We start from the raw sequence: 19,253 nt of genomic DNA, 5'->3' as shown, positions 1-19,253 counted from the left end.
ACTGACTTATTGTTGTTCAGTACTCTGTCCTTAGTCACCAATATAAATATCGCCTGTTACACCACTGGACCCTGTGTACGGAAGAAAATAGTTAAAATTAATAATGATGTCAAGAAACCGGTTGCTCCGATTTTGTATTTAGGATAGCTGACATCAATAAGTGGACGAACAGAAAATGTATTAAACTAGAGTGCAAAAGTGGGCTGCAGTGTTTTTGGTGAACTAAACAGTTTTTCAACGTAGTGTTCGTATGTGCTTGGAACAGAATGCTTACGATCAGCGTGTATTCCTAGTTTTGGCCGATGCCAGTGAGAGGTGGATTTTTAATGCAAATTCCACTCAAAAACTGAAGCTCTCACAGTGAGAAATTGAGAAGCGCATCTTAAGAATTTCCGGGAAAGACAAGAAAAGAAACAAGTGGATCATCAAGAAACTAGAGTGACAGACGTAATTATGAAAAAAATGGTTCAAATGGCTCTGAGCACTATGCGACTTAACTTCTGAGGTCATAAGTCACCTAGAACTTAGAACTAATTAAACCTAACTAACCTAAGGACATCACACACATCCATGCCCGAGGCAGGATTCGAACCTGAGACCGTAGCGGTCGCCCGGCCCCAGACTGTAGCGCCCAGAACCGCACGGCCACTCCGGCCGGCGTAATAATGAAAGCAGTGAACATGAAACAGAGGTGGACGCAACATGTATGCAGATGAATGGATTATTGGAGGACCAAAGAAGTTTCATGTTTTATTCCAAGAGAAAAAGAAATGAACCAAAGTGACGACCTGATGGAAGTTGGGTCAATGATATAAGAAAACATGCCGGACAACCATGGATTTTTATCACTGAAGACTGTAATGAGTCAAAAACTCTAGAAGTAGCCATTATCCAGTTTGGATGACAAAATGTTGATGCTGATTTTGATGATGGACGATGGTAGACATTTGATTCCTGGTGTTAAAATAACAAGCCAACATCTCTTTGTAAATGTCAAGGGTTTGTCGGTTGATTTCGCCTTCAGTACGCTAGTTGAATGAAAAAGGCGCAAAGTAAAACTTCTTGCCGCTCCAAGAATCGAGCTCTGATGACATAAATGGTTAGAGTATCCTTACTCCAACCGTGGTCTGGTAGTCTCGAAAGAACTTTCGCAATGAAGAATGCCGAATACTCTTTCCGAATGTAAAAATCTGAGACCAGTGTGATGTTTAAGGCCATGAAAAAAAATGAAATCTAGCGCTGTAATGGAATGAAAATCACTGCTACTGCGTATAATAGCACAGGAAGTGTGTATCACTTAGTCTGAAACCTATTCAGTTAACTTTCCTTTTGTAAGTATCGTATTTTTCACATTTAATAGCCATCTCTTCAGTTTCCGTGCCGGCACTGAGGAACAGAGTAGGGTCACGGTGGCTGATAAAGGTGTAGAGTGTTATTGCAATTCGATCAATACAAATTCCAGCACATGAATGAGCGAAAAATCATTATTGTTTAGATAAGACAAACTTGGAGAATACAAGAGGACAAAATTACAGACGCTTGAGTCTAGATAGGATAGCGAGGTCTTATTAACGTCATAGTCGTAGGCGCACTCTGACAACATCACAAAGTACAGGAGACTCCCTTTCTGTGGAGGTGCGTCTGAAATGACCTGGCGTGGCTGACCTGTTCTAGAGCCTACAATAACCACTTGCGCAATCCGTTCTGAGGGCTCCGAATGAGGCACAAGAAAGAAAGAATGTGGTCGCAGTCTGTATTTTCATTATTATTTGTTGGAGATACAAAATTCAGTCCAATAGGAAGTTGAATATTGACACTTTCATCTTATCTCTGGGTCTATTCGTGCAACTATCGTACGGACACCATCAGTGAAAGTAATGAAAGGATGCACAGTTGTCAGTTTCAAGATGGTTTATCCGTGGCTTCTCTACATTGTCTTCAGCACATGTTGTGGTAATGGGCGTATTAACAAAATTAGTGATTCGCCCACTCTAACTGAGAATATATGTCTTTTTCTGTGCCCTACGAAAATATACTCGCCGGTGCAATGGTGAGTTCTTTGGTTCGCTTCGGGAAGAAAGTGAGCAGACTATAACGTATAAAATATTAGTTCACTTTATTACAATATAGATACCAAGTAAAAACTTCGTACAGTTCATTTCCACAGGAATGTTCCGTGTAAATACGACTTGATACAGACACTTTTACAAGACTCTCCCTTTGAAGACTGACATAATATTCATATTAAGTTCCCCTAAGACACCACTACTGACAAGTCTAGCAAGGGGAAGGCCTCAGACACGGCAAACCGATTCGGCTCAGATTTGGCAGGTCGCTTGTGTACAACCTAAAACGAAGGAATCTAAGAAATGTTTGGTCAACACCCCCGCGTTTTTGAGAAAATCACCCCTAAAGGTTATGACGAACGATCGACTCAAAGTTGGCAGGATCGATAGAAAATTGAGCATTTTTCATCACCAGGTATGGGGTCCGAAGACGCATACTTTTCCAGAAATCGAGGTAAGAAACTTTTACAACTGCCGCTTCTGTTCCCACATGGTCAACGCTTTTCGCCGACAGCACCGATGGCGTAACGGCCAAGGTAACTGGCTGCGAATCTCGAAGAAACGTAGTGAATGTTATTCTTTTGGTTTGTATTCTTCCATATCTCAATTGATAGGGATAGGAGGGTTAATAAGGTAAGTAAATCAACAAGGAATGATAATAAGGTAGGCAAATAAATTTCTCAAACCTCTTGGGATAGTAAAAAAATGGCTCTGAGCACTATGGGACTCAACTGCTGTGGTCATAAGTCCCCTAGAACTTAGAACTACTTAAACCTAACTAACCTAAGGACATCACACACATCCATGCCCGAGGCAGGATTCGAACCTGCGACCGTAGCGGTCGTGCGGTTCCAGACTGAAGCGCCTTTAACCGCGCGGCCTCTTGGGATAGTAAACAACTAAATTGTTACCCCAGGTCACTTTACAATGGCTCTTCCAGTCACTGTTACGTGCCTCACTTTTCTTCGAACGACTAGATGGATGGTACTTGTCATATAAACATTCGAAACAAATATACTCGCGGCACCAAGAGCATCTAATGAATGCAATCTTTCGACAGCTACACTGTTCTTGCCCTATGATATGACGAAGAGGCAACCGGGACAACATAACTCTCCCCGCGTGCATTCTATCCCGTGCCTCGCTGTAAACAAGCGTCGCACGGTTGGCTATCTGTGATCCCTCGTGATGAAGTCGCAGCACTTTTACTCGGAGTTGTTTTCATGCGACAAGGCTTTAAAGTTTAATACTTTACTAACTCACGGCGTTTGGGAAATTAGTTTGCCTACCTTATTATTATCATTCGTCATTAATTTACTTACCTCGTTAACCCTCCTATCCCTATCAATTGAGATAGGGAAAAATACAAACGAAAAGAATAACATCTGCTAGGTTTCTTCGAGATTCGAGCCCGGGTTTTCCGATTCCCAGCCAGTTACCTTTTTTTTTTTTCGCTACCGCTTTTTTTTTTTTTTTTTTTTTTTCAAAAGAAAACAAAGACTCCAATTCTACTGGTTTCTCCGTCCAGTAAACAAAAATGAGTCTCCTTCGTCTTGTTGGCGAAGAAGCAATCTTTTGGAACAAAAAAAGTTTCTCAAAGCCAAATCAAATTTCTTTTTCCTTTAAGAACAAATTATGAGGAATAAATAAGGAAAAGCTTGTTAAGTCGTCGTGCGACTTGTAGTTAAAGTCCAGTTCTTACAGGGGCTCCTGAAGTGTGTCCGCCTACAGCATGCCAACTCGTCCAAACGTGTCTTCTCATGGCGTAGGCGTGGGTTCTGGGTAGCAGATCTATTCAGTTCGGTTCGGTTTATACAGTTTTCAGCTTCTCAGGGCTTGGACGTTCCAGCTACTAGGTGGGTCATCGAAAGTGCTCCGTAAGAAATTGGAAAAATATTGTTTGTAGCGTGGGTTGCGTATCAGGACGCAGTGTCGTTCGTTGAGATAAGTCCAATATCCTAGCGTAGACTTGTCGCCAGAAGTAAAAAGATAGCGGATCGTGTGGCCACAGATCCAATTCACAGAGTTAGTTTTGGCGGAGGGGTAGAAAGTCTTATCGGGGTACAAAAGCATGTGGACGTCGATCTGAGCCGGTGTCTGGCGAGTGAGAAACGCCAAAATTCGCCGCGCAAGTGTCCAGACGTCTAGCGCTGTGCCACAGTGGAACCGGTGGACATCCGTGTCATCCACTCCACAGTAGGTGCAGAGGGATGAATCGGCGAGATGGATGCGGTGCAGACGATCTCGGTTAACTTGTTTGCCATTCACGGTGATGTACCACGCTGATTGAACGTCTGATTCGAGAAAACGCGCATGGATCGCCTTCCATATGTGTCGCCACACGTACTGTGGATACTTACGTTCGATGGGATTGGACGGGCGGCACTGGTGTAACAATTCGGAGACTGTTTTCGTGAGGTACAAACGTGTAAGTGGTAAGGACCGGTAGATATAACTGAACTCCAGGAAAAATCGTTGGATGTAATAAAAGGGGGTTGGAATGGTCGATACCAGTACTGGGGCGGACAAGGAGGCCGGTGCAAAGTTGTGAAGCAGGAGGCTAGTAAGGCTCTGCGGGCAACGATGCCAAAGTTTTAGTTGGGAGCTGACGTATAGTGCCTTGACACGAGTCGGCACGTGGATGAGTCCCACCCCGCCACGATCTCGTGGCAGTGCAAGGGATTCATACTGCACCTTGAATAGCACCCCCGAGCTGACGAAGGAGCCGAAAGCCATCAACAGTCGTCGCGCCAGGAGATTGGGGACTGGTAGTGCTTGAGCCACGTGTGGTATACGGGAAGCATGATACATGTTCACGTATTGCGCGCGTTGGATAACGTCGAGGGCTCGTAGCCGGTAATCTGCGAGATTTGCTCTGATTGTCTGTAGCAAGCGTCTACCATTGATAGTCGCTGAGCGGCGCAGGTCTGCTGTGACATCGAGTCCAAGACACCGTATGGTGGCGGCGACACTAAGGGGGGCAGCGCATCTCTCCGGCAAGCCCTCACCAATGAGCAGGACCTTGGATTTTGACACGTTGAGGCAGCTTCCCGACGCTTCTCCGTAAGTCGCCACCCATGCCAGTGCTGCTCGTACTTCATCTTCACTGCTCAGATATAGTACTATGTCGTCTGCGTAGGCCGTACAACAAAAACGGTGGCCGTGCACAGCCATGCCTTCCAAACGTTGGCGCATGCCCTGGAGCAGGGGTTCCAAGGCGAAAGCATACAAAATCGTGGAAAGAGGGCATCCTAGTCGTACAGATCGTGCGATGACCAGGGACGGTGTAAGACGACCATTGTACCTGATTTTAGAGGTTGCATTACTCAACAGGCGCATAACCACTGTGACAATACCGCCAAGAAAACCCATATGCTGAAGAACTGTCCGTAAATAGAAGTGGTCAACACGGTCGAAAGCCTGGCTAAAGTCCAGTGAAGCCAAGGCGCCAGGGAGACGCTGATGATGCGCTAATGCTATCATGTCTCTGTAACGGCAAAGGGCCGTACGGATGTTGTTGTCGCCTCCTAGGGAAGTCTGGTCGCAGGATGTGACGTAACGTGCGACCTTCTTGAGTCGCGATGCCAGTAGCCGTGTGAATATTTTCATGTCGCTGTTGAGCAAAGTAATTGGTCGATAGTCCTGGACCCTCGATAACCCGCGCGGTTTATGTACGGGGATAATAATTCCTTCTAGAAAGGCGCCCGGGACCACTGTCATCGGTGACATCAGCTCTTGTGCGATTGCCGTCCACGTGGAAGCCAACAAATACTGAAAACTTTTTTAAAATTCGATGGGTACACCGTCAGGTCCAGGAGATCTGTTATCGGAACCCGCCTTGATAGCGTCTACCACTTCATCTGTGGTTACGTCGTCTTGGAGGTCATGCACTGCATCCTCCGGAAGAGTGTTCGTAGTAAGCTGAGCGACTTCTGTGACCAGTGCTGCAGAATGCGGTACGGCGGCGTAGAGCCCGGCAAAATGAGCATGGAGAGCACGACCGATGCTTTGTTGGGTGTCGTGCCGGCGCCCTTCCACATCAGTGAGGACTTAGATCAGAGCTCTTCGTCGTCGTTGTCTTTCCTGAAGGAGGTGGTACATCGACGGACGTTCTTGAGGGATTCGATTAGAAGCTCGAGAACAGACTACAGTGCCTTCCAAGTTACGCCACATGATCAAGGAGATCTGCGCCTTCGTGCGATGGACCATCGACTGCCGGGCTGGCGAGAAAGGCATCGTCGTACAATCACGTAGAATGGTGTAGTAGAAGTGCAGGGTATTAGTTTGCCACGCCTTTAATTTCTTCCCATAACTCATCAGAGTCTTCCTGAGGGTCGGCTTTGCACAGGAGAGCCACCATGATAAGGTGGAGTCATAGGCTTCTCGACGATGGTGGCAGCATGCCCACGCTTCTTCGACCATACGGCGACAGTCTGAGGAGGTCAGGTGAGTGACATTGAATTTCCACAGACCACGACTATGCCACACTTGCTGTCGGGCGAGAGTGACGTCACAGAGGTACGCATCATGGTCTGAAAAGGCCAAGGGCCAGACTTCCGCATGACGTGTGCCATCAGCAAGGGAGCGGGTAACGTAGATGAGATCTATGCGGCTTGACGAATGAGAGGTGTAGAATGTATAGCCCGGTTGAATTCCGTGGAGCTTCTTCCATGGGTCAACAAGTCGGAGACGGTCGATGACCACTGAGAGAGATGCACAAGGGGAATGTCGCGGGAGTTGGTCCGCGGGCTCTTGTGTCGAGTTAAAATCCCCACCGAGAACCATATCGTCCTGCGGACCGGTGAAGAGGGGTGTGACGCTTTCGGCAAAAAAAAGTTTGTCGGTCATGACGGCGGCCAGTGCCGGACGGAGCGTAGATATTAATAATACGCACGCCGAACAGAGTGAGGGCCTTACCTCGCGCAGTGGGGAGGTAGATGACGTCCTCTGCAGGGAGTCCGTCGCGTAGCAGGATGGCGACGCCGCTACCGGTATCGGATGCGGGGGAAACATGGGCGTTGTATCCGGTGGGAACTAGGAAGTCAGCCACAAACACCTCTTGCAAGAGTGCTATATCCACATCCGTAGAGTAAATAGTGTCTCTGAACATGGCCAGTTTATGGGGGGCGCGAATGGTGGCCAGGTTCATCGTGGCGATACGATATTGCTGTGTACGGCCACCCTCAGTATTTGCAGAACGTGCGTTAGATGTAGCCGGCAGGTGGAGACCCGCCGGTGGTCCCGCCGTGGTGATAATTACTGGCGGGGCGCCAGCCCCAGTGTCGCCGAGGTGGACTCCTGTGCAGACACGCTGGCAGTCTGTTCCACTTCTTCTTCAACGTCATCGGCCCAGGAAGCTGACGACGTGGACATGTGACGGTCACGTACTTCCGGAACGGGTGTTGTGGATTCCGCAACATGAGTGGCAGGGGGACCGCCGTCATCATTCGTTGAAAACGGCGAGGACATGTCCCTGGCTGGGAGAGTGGGCGTCACAGGAGGGGCGCCTGTTGCTGCCACCTCGCGTGACTGGACGCAATGTGGGTGATCACCGTCAGACATCAGGTCGACATCTCGTGGGGCCGTCTGACAAAGGGCGTCATCGGAAGGCGTTGGTCGTCGTTTCCTGTGTTTGCGAGGCGACCGCTGTTTTCTGATGTGGCCTTCTGAATCAGAATGTGGTCGCCCGTCGTATGACGCCGAACCCGTCTGGACAAAGGCAGATGTCTGCACGACACCGAGGTCGACGTCCATGGTTCCAACAGGAACATCGATTTCGGTCTGCAAACCGGACGGTCCTGAAGCGAGCACTGGAGGCGACGCCATGCTTGTGTCCTCGGCGCGTTGGGCTGCGGCGGGTGGCGTTGACGATGCTGCTGGCGCAATCGAGATTGGTACGACGGGGTCCTGTGCAACCTTGGCGTAGGTGATGGGTAAGGACGTGGCCGTCGAAGCCTGGGTCTCTTCACGTAACGGCGTCTGTATTAAACGGCGGCGTAAGCATGCGGAACGTACATGTCCCTCCTGGCCACATCCTGCGCACGTTCGTGGCTGTCCATCATACATGACGATGGCCCTCACACCGCCAATCAGCAGGTACGATGGGACATGTTTCGTCAGCTCAATTTTTATTTGCCGGACGCCATTTAATACGGGGTAGGTCGTAAATGTTTGCCACTTCTCCGCGACGTGACCCAAGACGGTGCCATATGGTTGGAAAGCGGCAATGACCACATCCTGGGGCACCTCGAACGGGAGCTCAAACACCCGCAATGTCCGGAGACCGAATCCAGCATGGGCGACCGTCACAGCACCCATATGTCCATCAGAGTGTTTAAATTTCAGTCCGGTGGCACGACGGTGAATTATGTCATTGCAAATTTCCTCCGTCGACATCTTGATGTAGACAACACTTCCAGTGATGGAAAAATGTATGCCGATTACGTCCTGGGGGTTCAAACTTAGATCCTCACGTAGGAACTGTTCGACTTCGAAAGCTCTGGGTCGCGGATGTTCGGCCTGAAACGTTACTTTGATCGTTGCACGGCGGTACGAGTGCGCCATGGTGTACGTTAGTACTGGACTCGATAGACACAAACACCGCGACGCGGAAGTAAACACCGCCGAGAGCGGAGCGTCACACGGCGCGCGGAGCAGCTCCGCACGCTAGCACGGCTGAGAGCCGACTGTGTTTACCTTGGCCGTTGCACTATCAGCGCTGTAGACGACAGGCGTTAACCATGTGGGTACAGATGCGGCAGTTGTAAAAGTTTCTTACCTCGATTTCTGGAAAAGAATGCGTTTTCGGACCCCATACCTCATGATGAAAAATGCTCTATTTACAATTATCTATCGATCCCGCCAATTTTGAGTTGATCGCTCGTCATAACCTTTAGGGGTGATTTTCTCAAAAACGTGGGGATGTTGACCCAAAATATTTTAGATTCCTTCGTTTTAGGTTGTACACAAGCGACCTGCCAAATCTGAGTCGAATCGGTTGGCCGCCTCTGAGACCTTCCCCTTGTAAGACGATGCCGTCGTCTTGATCGCTGACTACAAACTGGGCCATGTGTTCCTCTGCTCAGCCGTAAAAAGACGAGCCGTTGCGGTGGCGTGGAGAGAAGATCTACGAGGCGTGGCCACCCCGGTGTTTCTCATTCATCTGTGTGGCATGTACCGATTATACTCTATTGTGGTTTCGGACCGAGGAACCAACCTTACCTTGGAGCTCAGCTCTTCAGGCGACACCATATACAAACAGTGACACACATTGGCATTAGAATGATGGCTATCAATTACTGTTATGAATTTCAGTGAGAGATAAATGTCTCACCAAAAAAGCTATCAATCTTAGGCGGTAAGCGCAGTGACAGTTTACAGTATTAAGGTTTCCCAGCACAGTAAGTTTCCGGCTAAATTAGCATAAATCACAGCGACAGAATCTGACCATTCATCCGCTATAACGGTACGCAAAACAATGAAGACAGTCCTCTCAGTGGTCATCTGTGGCCAGTAACGTCGTCTTGTGAGTGCTATCTACAAATTACGGCATAGCTCCTAGGTACCACGAAGAGAATGTAACAGGAAACTGGGAAGAGTGTGTCGACCCGCACTGTACGTAACCATCGTCACAAGACCATTACGAAGAAGCTACAAACCCTCAAGCACCATGGCACTCGTAGAAATGGAGAAGAGAACACCAGGAATGGAATCTGGATCGACAGTATCGGGCTGTCTGCATCGCGGAATGGAGGTGCGAGAGTGTGGAGATGGCCTGGCATCATCCCAAAACTCAGGCCTGTAGTATTATGTGTACACCGACAAGATGAGTCAGTCATGTTTAGGGCCTGTATAACTACTAATGAGACCCACGTACGACTATCCTGATTTAAGTATTCCGTTATTTCCCTAAATCGCTTCACCAAATGCCTTGATGGCTCCTTTGGAAGGGCACGGCCAGTTTCCTTCCTCATCCTTCCCTAATCCGAGCTTGTGCTCCAAACACTAACCTCCTCCATAACTGATGAGGTCAACATGAGGGCTGAGCAGTATCGTGGCAAGACCCTTCGACATATTTTCCAACCATGCCGTGAAAGATTTCAGCGATGGGTTCGTCGTTCAACACGATAATGCACAAGCACACTGCGTTCACCACGCTAACACGTTTCTTCAAGAGGCATGTATCAATCGAAATGAGAAGTCTCTAGTGTCTGCTGAAATTAAAGCTAGTGACCGTGTTTGGGACCAACTGAAACTTTCTCTGCGTCTTCGCAAGAATCGTACTCACACACTGGGTGATCTCAGAAGGGTCGCCATAGAAGAGTGGGACAGGCTTGAGATGCAAAATCCCGAGTACAGTGTCGACCGCACGCCAAGGAGGATCCACGTACGTTACAAGGGGCGTGATGGAACAACAAAGGTTTTAGTGTTACCCAGTAGAAAATTTTGAATTCACAGGTGTGCGTTTCCCAATACACGTCCGTTACTTAATATATATACTTCGAAAAGACCTATTCATTCAGTCCCTGTTCCTCTAGCATCTAAGCCCAAACACTTTCACAAGTACGCAGATGGTGTGAAACCTGTTTTTGAGCAATCAATTGATGTAAACGAATTTCATCATCTACAGTCATTGTGAATAATCCAGATTTTATTGGATATACTAAAGTTGAGAAATGCACATTTTTCTCTTTCAGACGATGGATGACACACTGAAACGAGACCTTGACGATGTGGAGAAGAAAGTGGAAGAAACTGCTGCTCGGTTGAGAAAAATTAGAATGGATCTCATCAGAGAAAAGGTACAGTCACATTTGTTATTTGTCTGTATTCCAAAAAATGGTGACGATACAGTGTTTGGACAGTGTTTGATACAAAGCTTGGGAAACTACAGGGCAGGAATATATGTTTATTTGCTGTCGCCACAAGAACCTAAGAAACATCAGGCCTACTTGCGAGTACTTAGCTCTCAGTTTCGTCCTGGAAATATGTAATTAGAATTTAGACTGATAAATTACAATACATTCCAATTCCATAACCTCTACCATCAGTACATAGAATAACTTCTTTTTACACAAATGTTCAATGTTGCACAAGTGGCATGTTTTAGTAATTTGTCATCACCTTCATAATTTTTACCAGTGAATGGGGGCTTTAAGAACCTCGAACAATGTTTGCAGATTGAAAACAATGAACTGTCATTTAGAATATGTCGCTATGGCTTCTTGTTTATTAATTCGAAGGATCTATAATTAGTGGAGGCAGAGCAAACGCACGACGGAACAATATTATCCTTGTGATATAAGCTTCATAATTGCGGAACAGCATGAAATCATTTCAATGCATAATGCCTGTTCTTATAAGCAGATCATTTAAATTAAACAGCCACTATTCACTTTAAACCAATGTCCATAGGTATAAATTGAATTGCTCTCGTGTCCTTTATATGAGCTCTTCTTAGAGAAGTTAATGGCAACGATAGTGCGTAGATATCTATATTTTTAATACATTAAATTTACAATTATTATGACTAATGAAATACCTTTAATGAAGGTTTGTGTTCAATGTAAGCACAGAAATCCACGCTTTATCATTTTAGTTAGTTCCCATAGTTAAATATAGCAATACAAGTGATCCACTGTGCATTCACGAGACGTGAAAAGGAAGGAAGGCCACGGATCAATGCCTCATCGACGCCGAGGTTAATTAGAGTTGGAGCACAATCTCGAATGGTACAGGAGTAGGGAAATATACTGAACGTATTCTTCTCGAATATATCATACTGGTATTTGAATTCTGCGATATAGTGCCATCATGACCAAGCACTAAGCACTTCTCCGTCCCGCTCGTTCACAAAAGATAATCCTTCATATTTCTAAAAACAGTGCAGGCTGTATTCTGTACTAATCGAATTTACGTCACCGATTTATCGGTTCTTGAATTAACCAATTTTTCTGGAAATCAGTTAGGTTCTCTCGAAGTGTTAGCAGAGCTAACACTGCTACACTGAACTTCAAAGGTTCACCTTCCTTACATCTGCTGCTGGCAACAAAAAAGCATCTGAAGTGCAAAAGAAACGTGTTTATTACTTATATATACTATGTGAAGAAAAGTGTCTGGATTCTCTTACGTCATATGGAATTCACCACAAGATGTAACGAGAGGCAGACCCACCAGTATAGATGGAGGCGGAAAATACTGTGTTGTCAGCAGAGATTACCTATTGCTGTTAATGCTACTCTTATAGACCTGCTACGGTCGCAGGTTCGAATCCTGCCTCGGGCATGGATGTGTGTGATGTCCTTAGGTTAGTTAGGTTTAAGTAATTCTAAGTTCTAGGGGACTGATGACCACAGACGTTAAGTCCCATAGTGCTCAGAGCCATTTGAACCATTTTTTTCTTCTAGACAATCATTAACAAAAGGATGGGTCGATCAGGAGAGCTCAGTAACTTCGAACGTGGACTACTCTTTGGATGTCTCCTAAGAAACAAAACCTTCAGGAACAGATTAACCCTTGTATTGCTGACCAAGAGGGCTGTTGGTGATGTGGTTGTGAAGTGGAAACGAGAAGCAACAACCACAGTTAATTCAAGAACAAGCAGACTTCATATGCTAGAGGACGCGGACCGTCGAGCATTGCGGAGGGTGGTTGTAAAAAGACGCATGTTATCAGCGGAAGGATTCCATGGTTAGTTTCAAACTGCTGTCAGCAGTCCAGCTAGCACAATCATTGTGCATAGGGAGTTAAAAAGAATAGGGTACGGTGGTGGAGGAGCTCCTCGTAAGCCACATATTTGTGTAGTCAATGCTAAGCGTCGCTTGAGGTAGTGTAAAAGGGACACCACTGGACAGGGGATGGTAGGAAACGAGTTATTCTGAGTGACGAATCACACCGTACCATGTGGAAATCCGATGGAAGACTTTGTGTTTGGTGAATGCCGAGAGAACTTTACATACCATCATCTACAGCGCCAACACCGAAGCACAGATGAGGTGGTGTTAAGGTATGGTGACCTCTTTTTGTGGCTAGGTTGTGGTTTCCCTATTGCTACGGAAAAATATGAAGACATTGTACAACACTGCGTTCTGTGTACAGTAGAGAAACACTTCGGAGATGATGATTCATTGTATTAGCATGACAATGCATCCAGTCATGATGCGCATATGTGAGACAATGTTTTGTGGACAGTATTATTCCTGCAATGGCCTGGACTGCCGAGAGTCTCTACTGGAGCCCAGTGGAACTCCTTTAGGATGAGTTACAACTTTGATTTCGCTCCTGAGTCCAGTGTCGAACATCACAACCCTCTCAAATTTCGTCTTTTGGGGATGGATGAGCTGTCATTCCTCCACAGAAATTCAGACACCTAACTGAAAGTGTCACCAGCTACTTTCAAGCATTCATAAATACAAAGGGTGGACACACCTAATATTAATGTCCATTAATTGGTGTCCGGGCACATAGTGTATGTTTTCCTTCAGTCACGAGTGATGCAAATTTTACATCTTGGTACATACGAAATAAAAATTAAGATGAAACGGAAACGAGACTTTTCACCAGCTTCGTACTTTCAGGTAACTTCTTTACTTTGACAAACTTATAAAACGGCTCTGTCTTCGGTGTTCAAATGTGTGTGAATTCCTATGGGGCCAAACTGCTGACGTCATTGGTCCCCAGAATTACACACTACTTAAACTAACTTACACTAAAGACAACACACACACCCACACCCAGGGGAGGACTCGAAACTCCAGCGGGAGTGGCCGCCCATTTGTGACATGGCGCCTCTAAACGCGCGGCCACTAGCTCTGTCTTGGGATGTCTATTTTTATAGTTCAGTTTTCACATTAAAATAGTTTCTGAGACCACAATTGAGATACGTTAGTTAAAGTCGCAAACTGTCAATGCCTATTAAGTAAGGTGAATACACTACTGGCCATTAAAATTGCTACACCACGAAGATGACGTGCTACAGACGCGAAATTTAACCGAAAGGAAGAAGATGCTGTAATATGCAAATGATTAACTTTTCAGAGCATTCACACAAGGTTGGCGCCGTTGGCGACACCTACTACGTGCTGACATGAGGAAAGTTTCCAACCCATTTCTCATAGACAAACAGCAGTTGACCGGCGTTGCCTGGAGAAACGTTGTTGTGACGCCTCGTGTAAGGAGGAGGAATGCGTACCATCACGTTTCCGACTTTGATAAAGGTCGGATTGTAGCCTATCGCGACTGCGGTTTATCGTATCGCGACATTGCTGCTCTCGTTGGTCGAGATCCAATGACTGCTAGCAGAGTATGGAGTCGGTGGGTTGAGGAGGTTAATACGGAACGCCGTGCTGGATCCCAACGGCCTTGTATCAATAGCAGTCGAGATGACTGAGTCAACAGATGGGGACGTTTGCAAGACAACAACCATCTGCGCGAACAGTTCGACGACGTTTGCAGCAGCATGGACTATCAGCTCGGAGACCATGGCTGCGATTCGGTTACCCTTGACGCTGCATCACAGTCAGGAGCGCCTGCGATGGTGTACTCAACGAGGAACCTGGGTGCACGAATGGCAAAACGTCATTTTTTCGGATGAATCCAGGTTCTGTTTACAGCATCATGATGATTGCATCCGTGTTTGGCGACATCGTGGTGAACGCACATTGGAAGCGTGTATTCGTCATCGCTATACTGGCGTATAACCTGGCGTGATGTTATGGGGTGCCATTGGTTACACGTCTCGGTAACCTCTTGTTCGCATTGACGGCACTTTGAACAGTGAACGTTACATTTCAGATGTTTTACGACCATTGGCTCTACCCTTCATTCGATCCCTGAGAAACCCTTCATTTCAGCAGGATAATGCACGACCGCGTGTTGCAGGTCCTGTACGGCCCTTTCTAGATACAGAAAATGTTCGACTGCTGGCCTGACCAGCACATTCTCCAGATCTCTCACCAATTGAAAACGTCTGGACAATGGTGGCCGAGCAACTGGCTCGTGACAATACGCCAATCACTACTCATGACGAACTGTGGTATCGTGTTGAAGCTGCATGGGTAGCTGTACCTGTACACGCCATCCAAGCTCTGTTTGACTCAATGCCCAGGCGTATCAAGACCGTTATTATGGCCAGAGATGGTTGTTCTGGGTACTGATTTCTCAGGATCTATGCACCCAAACTGCGTGAAAATGTAATCACATGTCAGTTCTAGTATAATGTATTTGTCCAATGAATACCCGTTTATCATCTGCATTTCTTCTTGGTGTAGCAATTTTAATGGCCAGTAGTGTATAACAATGACGATTTTTTTTTTCAGCAGTGGCAGCTAAAATTCAAGTAACAATTCTTTTTGAAAATTTTTTCACCTAGAAATAATGGCAACAATAGATCCAAATCCGCATACGTAGAATACTATAAAAATGAGTGCTTAAGCGGTTAATCGAACTGAGGTATGGTATGCACAAAAAACTAGCAGCGGCCTCCTTTGCCAGACTGAAGTGGCAACTACTCCACCAAGCTTAACCACAAAAATTCTTCAAACTATGTTCAAACCTGAAAGTAGTAGCTTTTATGCGTCGTTATCACCGTATGGTACAGTCTCAGCATTTGTCGCAGTTCGAATGGCAGTACTATTGGTCTGTGGGGAATGGGTTTGTCACAAACGTGGCATTTCAGTTAGTTCAGATCATAATGCTGGTGCAATACTGATGTATGTCAGTAAGTAATGGACGAACTATAATCACAGTGACTGGAAGGGACTGGACCACCGACGTGGCTATAGCGCGAAGTGACTCTCATCTTGTCCGCGTGGAAGTAACGGACAACGAAACTACGTCCACAATGTTGGTTTAACACTGGAGCACAGAGCCGGGTTTGGATCTATCTGTCCGCACAGTTCGATACTGTCTGCTATGGGCCGCACTGGTGGCAGTGATTACGTTGCCTCTGCTTCCATTATGCAAAAACTGCATACTTTTCAAACCGCAACCGTACATTAACGCCATCACCTGCCTTCTGAGTAGCAAAATTTTGTATTTCCGGAGCAGTCTCGCTTCAATCTGCCATACAGTAATGGATGCGAATATCTTACGCGCCACCACAGTAACCGGAACTTGACAGTCCGTGTTCTTTAACGGCACAGCAGAGAAATTTCAAGGATGATAGGATGATTGGATACAAAATGCGGTCTCGACTCTTAGTTATTAAGGACATTCTGAACAGCAGCCAATACATATAGGAAGGTTTACTGCCCCAGATACTGATTACAGTTATAATTAGTTATAATATCAACGACGTCGTTTCTTAATCAACTGTTGTAATTTTTCATAAATTTTCACAAATTCGGCAGATTGTAGTACCGAAGGTGCTTACACAAATGTTTTTAAACACAGTGCAGACAACGACACAACAAAAGGAGTGCTGCAGTATGTCTGATTAGTTAACCTCACTACTATATAAAGGAGTTCTATGAGAATCTATACGTAAGAGGCTACTGGATGAGAGGCAGAAGACCGAAACGCGCAGTGCAGTGTGAACGCAAGAAATAATCAAGAGTCAATACACAATTCACAATACAATTGAAAGATCACTTTTTCGAGAATCCATAATTGTCTCCCAATGAGAAGCATAACTCGGGCTCGGCAACGCTTCCATCAGCAAGATCCGACACAGGCCACAGTATTCCGAGGGCAACAACTAAGTTACTCATGTCGACAGTTGTTCTTGATCTGAATTCTGGAATATTTACTGCATCTGATTTGGTGAAGAAATATCAAAATATTCTATTAAGTAACTTTGCTTTAGTAACGCTGTCATCAGTTGCCGTCATCGGACTGTTATTGATTGTGTGTTGACGTTATGACCAGAATATCCTTTGATTGTCTCCCAGCTTTCGAGAAGGTTTCATTGTGAAAACTACTAAAATTATCTAGCATTCAAGTCTGCTCTAAATTTCGAGCTTCTGTAAAACAACGAGGATCTTGGAGATTTCACATTCATTTGAATCCGGCATGCTTTTTTGGTTGCTCCTGCAATAATGCCCTGACTTGTCTTGTGTAATAGAAAGAATCTGTTCCATCTCATTAATTTACTTGATGTGAATCTCTCAGTTGCCGTCAATACTATTTCTTTCTATTTAAACCACATCTGGTTTCCTCTTACATAGTTAGGATAGAAGGAAGAGAGATTGTGTCTTGGTAGGCGTTAAGCGAATTTTTATCTGATATTTTAAATAGATACATTTTGCGTGTAGTTTTGATGGATTTGGCTCTTATGGTATTCAGTCTTACCACAACAACTCTGTGGTCACTAATCTCTGTATCCGTCATAACGCTCTCTACTTCCTCAGAACTATCTACTGCTAAGAGGTCAATTATTTTATCGCAATAATTTACGCATCGTGAAGGATACTCAAACAACTACTGAAAAAATTTCATAAAATACATTTCGTACAATTTCGCAGCATGTTTTGCGCCTATCATTGGCTTTAAACAAGTATTTTCGCCAACGCACAAAAGGTAGATTGGACTAACCGAATAAAGCAATGTTGTTTTTAAGACAAAGGCTTCATATTGACACGAAACTAGCAGATTAGCACCGTGGTCTGGTGGTTATGGTACTAAACTGCTGCATCGAGGGTCATGAGTCCAGAACTCGCCTTAACTGTGCAGTTTTAATTTTTATATTCGGTTCGAGTACATTCTAGAAGTATCCACAAATGTCAAGAATCATTGTACAGGAATGTCCTGCAGCTGTATATTTACTGTAAGTGTTCTGGCCGGAGGCAGTTCTCACCGCTCTCCTGTATGTCCAAGTGCTGATTAAAGCTCCGTTAAGTGAAGTCAGTGTTCGTCATTCATCAATTACACCTTCTTCTACGTGACATTATTCTGGTGGAGGTGCTGGGCATTGGAACTTGTGATAGCACACATTATCGACGACACAGCGACTCCCATCACGCCACGGCAGAGCCGCCGTTTACGTGGTGAGAAACCCGAGTTCGAGCCATATTCCACAGATCGCAATCTGTCGGAGACAGAGGAAGAAAAGGACGTGACGATGACAGCAACTGTGTGCCACCACATGAGACATCATTCCGGGTTCTCTGGTGACGATGGCCAAGATCCAAATATGTGGCGGAAGATATATGAGCGTATAGGCAAATTTAAAAAATGGAATGACAGCAAACGACTTCATAAAATGGTGCCAGTATATCGAGACAATGCATCAAAAATGAATTACACGCAAGAAGTTTGAACGTCTAAAAAACGTCGTATCGATGTCTGTGATGGAGGAAGCAATTGATTTCACAAGTATTCTTCGTCAGATAGTGAGAGAGGAAGTTCAGAAGGCACTTAGATTGCACGGAGAGCAAAAAAACCGAGACACTTCGAGCGGTCATAAGGGAGGAAGTGGAATACACATTGAACCCAATCTCTCGTCAATCATTTCCCATTAAAACGGGGAAAAAGTCGAGACTCAGATGAAGTTACTTACCTACAGTGCCGCTTGAGGAACCTGTTTGGGCACCAAGGAAGACTGACGTCTGGAGGACCCAGGATAACCAACCAGTATGTTTCCATTGCGGACGACCGGGACATGTGGTGCGCTATTGTCGAGAAAGGTGGTGGATATTTGATGACGTCCGTGCCAGATGACAGCAGACCGATCTTAGCTGACGCCAACCCCGGGACGACGAAGATGAACAAGAAGATGTGGGTGCAGGACGACGTAGGTCACCATCGCCGCAAGCTAGCTGCGGGAGAGGACGTTCCCAACGCGCCGATCAAGGTCTCCATCGCAGTTTAGAAACTGCAGCCGATCACATAGCCGCCACAACCGAGAAAACAAAAGGGTGCGACATTCTTTGGAGGTGAGGACGCCGAAGAGAAAAGTCCTACACCGTCTACCACTACAAAAATGATTGGAAACTACGTCGATATCCTCATGGATGGCCGACCAGCTCAAGCTCTTGTGGACTCTGGAGCATCATATCCAGTCATTTCGGAGAAGTACCGTCGCCAGTTGCAGAAAACTATATTCATTGACAACGAAATATCTCTGCTGAAGGTGGCTAATGGGAATTATGTAAAACCTGCGGGAAGATGTACGATTCGTGTGGATATAAGTGGTCATAAATAGCCCTTAGAATTCATCGTCTTACAAGAATGTAGTCATGACGTCATTCT

General features: G+C 45.8%; 1 protein-coding gene across 1 annotated transcript in view; it reads left to right on the top strand.

The window, feature by feature from the left end:
- Nucleotides 1-19,253, top strand: part of LOC124556181 — a 659,170-nt gene that overhangs the window by 554,982 nt on the left and 84,935 nt on the right. The window contains exon 6 of the mRNA XM_047130177.1: nt 10,763-10,867. Coding sequence (XP_046986133.1) covers nt 10,763-10,867 — 105 coding nt within the window. The remainder of the gene's footprint in view (nt 1-10,762; nt 10,868-19,253) is intronic.

Source organism: Schistocerca americana, chromosome X, assembly GCF_021461395.2.
Source record: "Schistocerca americana isolate TAMUIC-IGC-003095 chromosome X, iqSchAmer2.1, whole genome shotgun sequence".
In the NCBI taxonomy this organism is placed as follows: Eukaryota; Metazoa; Arthropoda; class Insecta; order Orthoptera; family Acrididae; genus Schistocerca; species Schistocerca americana.
Note: the sequence above shows the minus strand (reverse complement) of the source record. Positions and strands in the feature narration are given on the sequence as shown.